General features: G+C 38.9%; 1 protein-coding gene across 1 annotated transcript in view; it reads right to left on the bottom strand.

Annotated features, from left to right (window-relative positions):
- Positions 1-4,003, bottom strand: part of mpp3a (MAGUK p55 scaffold protein 3a) — a gene marked incomplete at both ends in the record, with an annotated part of 9,750 nt that extends 5,747 nt beyond the window's left edge. The window contains 9 exon segments of the mRNA XM_079457744.1: positions 44-122; positions 205-290; positions 1,023-1,079; positions 1,082-1,103; positions 2,422-2,559; positions 2,672-2,752; positions 2,865-2,942; positions 3,773-3,891; positions 3,967-4,003. Of these exon segments, the coding sequence (XP_079313870.1) occupies positions 44-122; positions 205-290; positions 1,023-1,079; positions 1,082-1,103; positions 2,422-2,559; positions 2,672-2,752; positions 2,865-2,942; positions 3,773-3,891; positions 3,967-4,003 (697 nt within the window).
- Positions 4,004-7,199: the final 3,196 nt, after the last annotated feature.

Below are 7,199 nucleotides of genomic sequence, written 5' to 3' on the forward strand. Positions count from 1 at the left end.
TTTCACTAAGTGAGGGGTTTTGTCTGTTTCAGTAGTCCTTTACCTACCTTGCTCTCTCTCAGCCTGTCTTCCTCTTTGATGGCTGGGATGATCTTCAATGTGATAGATCCTTGAGACTGAGACTAGGGAAAGACAACTCAATTGATTTGGTTATTATAACAATAAATGGAAATGATTATGAGATGTCCAGAAGTAAAATATTACCAGCAGTTGACTGATCTCATCTGGCCTCTTGTTCATTACAGAAATACCATTGACCTCTCTCAGTTCATCACCTACATGCACTAGACCTATGGAGAGAGGAAAGCAGATTTACAGACTGCCTTTTACACATTCTAGTCATACCTGCTGTGCAATCATAATAGGCTTGATATGAGCAGTTGGATACATTTTTAATGAGCGAGAAGCACCACATACAAACAGCCTGGAGGATGGATTATGGCGACAGCTGTGGTCAGGTGGTAAGTGAGTTTGAATCTCTTGATTGGGTCACTGGGGGACTGTGCTTGACCACACAGATGGGCTATGTGTCATTACAGCAGACACGCTTGCTTGAAAATAAGCATACCTGCTGAATAGCACAGAGGCAAGGGATTGTGGGATGATCAGATACGATAATAGAGACAAAGATCAAAAGTGTCTCGAGATTCTTTTGTTACACACAAAGGCTATTATTTGTTTTTATTTCACTGATGTCCTTTTGAGACCTTGTATGTCCAAAACCGTTGTTTTTAGAAAATGGAAAAAAACACTGTACTTTTAAAATGATGAAATACTGACTTTTTAATACTTTTTACTGGTTAGATATTTGCAAAACCCAGTGTCAAACATAAAGGGTGACTGATAATAATAATTTATTATCAAAAAATACAAATTGTGAATATGGAGATACGAGGTTTCAGACGGGCAGCATGGATATATTTTAGAAGTATCTTAAGTGAAAAAGTTTTGAATAAAGATTATTATGGATTCCAGCATGAACTGAATGAAATATTAAAGACATGCCTTGAGGTGTCACTCACCACTTCTGTCTGCAGCCCCTCCCTTCATAATACGTGCTATAACCACAGACCCTGTGAATCATCCCGACGAATTGTGGCTCCCTGAGAGAGAGAGAGAGAGAGAAGAGAGAGAGAGAGAGAGAGAGAGATGAGAGAGAGAGAGAGAGAGAGAGAGAGAGAGAGAGAGAGAGAGAGAGAGAGAGAGAGAGAGAGAGGAGAGAGAGAGAGAGAGAGAGAGAGAGAGAGGAGAGATTTTTATATCATTATAAAGCCCTGAAACAACACAAGACCAGCAAATAACCAAATTCTCTCTGTCAGCTGGTCCAGAGCTTCAGTCCTGATGTTTCAGTCAGAACATCTATTGATGCTCTCAACCACAACAATGCTGACAAAATCAGACTCAACCAAATTACAACATAAATGGAACAAAACTACATCACTCATTGGGAAACCCAAACAAAACAACAAAGTCTAATGCAATGTTATTTGGCCCTAAAGAGAGAATACAGTATTGCAAACTATCTGTACACAGTGACAGATAAAGAATAAGAGCCATGTGATAAGAAACAGACTCAGTGGACATAAACTCTCTATAGTGACAGGCAGACACAGACAAAAATGGCTGCCACAGGACCAGAGACTGTGTCCACACTGTGTTCTCAACAAAATTGAGATGGACGTTTGAAAGTCTGTCGAACGATCAGAAACTGCTGTATCTGTTAGGAGAAAACAAGGACTGCTGTGTTTTAGCTGCACAATATGTGTCTGCCTGTCACAACAAAACAGAAAACAATTAATCTGCCCTGACCGGATGTTTCCAATATATGTGCATAACATTATATTATCATATCCCCTTTTTTTCTACTACTTAAATGTACATTCAGCTTTGTAAATCTTTGATTAAACTATACTCTATTTCTATTTTTATGCTTTTCTGTAGCTCAGTAGTAAGAGCATTGCATTGCCAACGCAAGGTTGTGGGTTCGATTGCAGATACCTATGTAAAATGTATAGGATAATTCTATGTAGTCGCTTTGGATAAAAGCGCCTGCCAAATGCCTAAATGTAAATGTTTATGTATTTACATATATTATAAGGTTGCACTACATACATCACACTTTATTTTATCAGATTACTATATTATCTATCTTTTCGTTTATTACATACTTGCACTAATTGTAGGCAGCCCAGCTGTAAATGCTTTGGCAATACTAATATACATTTTGCCAATAAAGCACACTTATATCGAAATCGAGAGAGAGAGAAAGAGAGAGAAGCTGAAACTACAGGGAAACACAGAATAACACCATAACACCATGGTGGTTAACAACAGAGAACACCATGTTGAACTATCTGAATTTCTCTTATTTGTTTGTATAATTTGAGAAAAGCCATTGCATATTCTTGCAAATGTAATTCCTCTCAGTTCTTTGTTTTTTACCAAGCGCACAATCTTGACAGAATCCTCATCGAGCTCATCCTCAAAGTCATCAGGCAGTGGAGGAAGCACAGGGTCAAAGTTCTTCTGTGCCACTGTGTCATGAACCGTCAAAACTGCCTAAAAACAAGGACTATGAACTGCTGAACACACGGACAGATTTATATATTTTTTATTTTGTTTGTTAAGATGCATCACAAAGCCACCAAACCAGTTATGAAGGTGTTTGTACCTTGAGATGAGGTGATGTCAGCAGATGCAGAAGCTCTTTTTCCTCAACACTCATTGGTCCACTTTGTAACTCCTCTGCCACCTGCCAATCAGAATGTGTAGACCAAAACCAAAATACTTTAGAGCAGTCGCCAAGCCAAAGTTAAGGCAAGTTTGAATAAGATTACATGAATCTTTCCTGCGACAGCACTTACATCCTCTGCTAGAGTGGAGGCGCTGTGGAGAACAGGGGTGGGGCTCTGCCTTTCATACTGTCGCAACTTCTCATGGATCTAGCAGAAACAATGCACATGAATCCAGTAACTCAGAGATGATGTATTTTGTAGGCTAACCCGGATGTGAGCGCTAGTTCCATCGACCAAAAGCTAAATGCATTTTTCCCCGTAGACTTTTGGAAAATCTGAAAAAATAAGCTCTTTGATTAACAAAGGTTTATGATTTTTACACGATATGTCCATCAATCTTTACAAATGAACATAACATTTGTTACTGAAGCCAAGATACAATCAGCAGCATTAATAAGCTAACTCGATGCTGTAAACACACTACACTTAAGGTCGCTCTATATCAACTTTTCAACTTTTTGCAAAGGCTATTAAAAATAAAATAAGTGGGTTATAACTGGTGTGTTAAATGTCATAGAATAAAATGTGAAAATATTCTTAGGTTTGTTTACCACAGACCTTATTTCGGGCGATTTACAAATACACATAGACTTCGAAGCAATGGAACCGGAAGTCCAAAAATTTTAACTCGCTTACGGGTTTTGCATACAAATCATCTCTGAGTCTCCGCATGGGGAGCCATGTGTTAGTGTAGGCTTTTTTTTACTTCTGCCGATTGTATTTCGGCTTCAAAAGTAGTCTTCCAAAAGTCTATGAGAAAAATGCATAGGCTTTCGGTCGAGGGAAACAGGACGGCACTTACTTGCGGGTTAAGCCTTCAAAAATATGTCAATTCTGAGGTACTAGATACAAAAGGAAAAATTGTTCATGAAAATTTTCAAACATAACCTAATGACAATAATGCATGGAGTAAATATACAATGTATGGTTTGGAAAATGAACATAAAGTGGGGGACTCAAGAACACAATTTGCACACCTTCATAAGATAGCCGAGACTCCTCTCGCTAAAGACATCCTTGAGAAAGACCATGTCCTCTTTGTGATTGGCATCTGGACGCAGCTGTGAGGTCAGCAGGGCGAGCGTCTCATGCAACCCTAGATGAGATTAGCAAGTGTCCACAATGAAACATATACTACATAAGTGTGTCTGTGCACATGTGTGATATTCACCTGCTCCAGCAGAGAGGACTGGCATAGCTTCTTTCATGGATCAGGTTGGCCTAAAAGAAAGGCAATCATTACTACAGATTATGCACCCATACTGTACATGCGAAGACAGACAGAAAGCAGCAGATAAGAATAGAGTAATTTTACTCTTTAGGATTTTATGCATAAAGTGCATCATGAACAAGTTTTTTCGTGTTCTGATCCTGACTCAACACGTAACTTTAGATAAACTTAAGAAGGAAGGAGAGCATTTTACCCACAGTACAGTAGAGTATAGTACAATAAATGTAATTTAATGAATGCAATCAAAGTTCACTTTCTTCTTGTAGACTGTCAATAGTCTATAAGGTCTAAACATGATCATTATTATTTATGTCTTTCCAGAGTATTTTTCATCCTCCATCTATCTCATCCAGGTTTTCTCAAGGCACTTGCAATGGATGGGTAGATCAATATCCTGTTACTTTTAAGTATATTACTTAAATTTCATCTCAGGGAACTGAGTGTGCATTGCCTTGATATGATTATGGAATATTTCGCTATGATAAAGTGCCAGGAAAGATTAGAGAGAGTGGCTGGATGAGAAGAGTGATGCTATTTCTCTGGGTGCTGGAGGCCACAGCAGGAACATAAAATGCACTTTCCTTCCCCCGAAGCAACTTAGAGATGTCACTTTCTAAGAAAACAGTGAAACTTTTCACAAACACTGATCCATCAGAGAACCATGCTGTAGAAAGCTTTAATTATGTATTTCCGCATAAATATTCTATTTTTGATCAAACACTACAAGAGTCGATGAAAACAGCTGCCTTTATTATAGTTTTTTTGGCATTGTTAACACAAAAACATACGATCATACTTTCATGCATAAGAACACAGCTTAGAATACAGCTTTCATGTAGCTCTGTGGTAAGAGCATGGTGCTAACAACGCCAAGGTCGCGAGGGTTCAATCCCAGGGGATTGCACATACTTAGAAACAAATGTATAGGATAATACAATGTAAGTCGCTTTGGATAAAAGTGTCTGCCAAATGTATAAATGTAAATGTAGATTAAAATGTTGCCAGACAGATACTCTATGGATGGACAGCTACATGCTACTTTAATCATATAATGCCTTACATGAAATTCAGTTTGAGGAGCGAGAATGTGAGAGATAAACTAATAAATCCATCCTAAGAAATCAGACAGGGAATCCACAACCACTTACACTTGCTCTGAGGATGATGTCATTCCCACTTCCTGCTGCTCTGGTAATGATGTAATTTGCAAAAGAGCTTTGTGGAGACAATGCACAGGGGTATGAGGTGTGTTTGTGAAAGACTGTGTGTGTGCTGCACTGATGTCTGTTATTTTCTGAAACGTAGTTGTTATGAATCACGATAACTGTATGTATAAGAAATGCAATCTATTTACAAGCGAGATATTTATGCATAAAAACACGGACACGTCATTATGTGTCCTATTTTCTGTCTAGAAGAGCTTAGAGCACTTTCGTTTTTTTAGCTTGGATCTGAGGAAGCCTCAAACGCACAACACAACCTTTATTCATGCAACCTCATTGGCCTTAAAGTTATTTTTATGTCACAGAGTCATCACTAAATAATACTTCTGTTTGATGTACCTTATAACATGTACAGTATGTTGAAAATAGGACAAACTGTTTCTTTTACGTTAAAAATATTATGTAAGAGTGCATAAAACATGTAATGTAGTTAAGAGATTGATGCTGTCTGTCTGCATCCTGTCTGAGGAACACTTATAGAATGAGAAGAGGAGGAGAACAAGACCATGTTCAAGAAAATATCTGCCTATATAAACTGACAATATACACCAGTTTTCTTCTTTATTTAAAATAAATGGAATTCATAGAAGAGATGCACAACTTTGATTGTTATAGCGTTTAATATCCAACAGGATCAATTTGATCCAGTCAGAGCTTGACATAAATCTGCATATATGAGATGATTGGAAATTTCAAATTTGAAAACTGGGATTTATGGAAAATAATATGACCCTAAGCACCGAACATCACAACAGAATTGCCTATTGTGAGTCTCAGTACATTTCTTTATATTTAAAGCAGTGTGCTACTTTCATTTAGTTGTGTGAAATAGTTGCTTGCAGGCAGCACTTTACAATCATAATACTGTGCTGGTATACATACCAAAGCAAATACTAATAGTTCAACTGCCTGTTGGCAAGACACAAACTTAAACTTGTTTTGTGCGCACACAGCTTTTCTCTAAACCTACATCATCTTTTTAACACATCCAGACCATCAGAATTCCTCTCGCAATGACCTAATTCCATTTCATGTAGATTGTTGCATTGTCAACATACACACACGCACACACAAACACACCCGCCCACAATGCAACAGACATGCATGTATCTCAGACAAACATACAGCTACCACCATCAATAAAACAGCTTTGCATATTTTGCTCTAATAACAGCCATAAGAGAAGCGTGCTCTATCTCCATCATCACCGGCCTTTCTCTCAGCTCACATGCCTAATACATTTCTCTCCGTTTGTCCATTACTCTCCGCTTCTCTCTTCCTTTGACTCTCTCTCCTCCTCCATCTGCAGTGCTGCTGATCTGCACATATGTCATCGGTTGACTCGTAGAAAGAATAAAGCCCTCCAGTAGATGATGTACTTAACAACAAACACACACACAGTCACACATGATCTCACACACTGTAGAGCCGCGTTTCATTTTATATCTGCTTTATTGAAGCCTGTGCGTGTTAAAGAAATGAGCAGCCTACCTCTGGCTCTGTGTCTGTTTTTCTGTTCCAGTGTTGCTGGATATATGATATAGAAGGCTGCCGTTTTACTGCGACTCTTCCTCCAGCTACCGCCCCAGTCTCTCTCTTTCCCTCCCTCTCTCTTCTACACATATACTGAACGAACCCCCTCCCATGCACATCATCTCCCTCCTCCTACCTCCTCTTTTCTCTCCTCCAGCTAGTATCTCTCTCCCTGCTTTCCTCATGTCATCAGAGACAGAAGCAGGTGGGCGTTATGAGCCCCCCCACCCCACCCCACAAATAATTGCGTTCACTTGAACAGCTCAGAAAAAGAGCATAGTCGCTCCCATCCCCCCCATACACACTCTTCAAGGGAGCTTATTTATATATGTGTGTGTAGCCTATGTGAGTTTTATGCTCCTTTGTTCTGCTCTGCGTTGGTGGATTAAACCGGGTGGATTAAATCGGCATTGAATA

Source organism: Barbatula barbatula (assembly GCF_947034865.1).
Source record: "Barbatula barbatula genome assembly, chromosome: 5".
Lineage (NCBI taxonomy): Eukaryota > Metazoa > Chordata > Actinopteri > Cypriniformes > Nemacheilidae > Barbatula > Barbatula barbatula.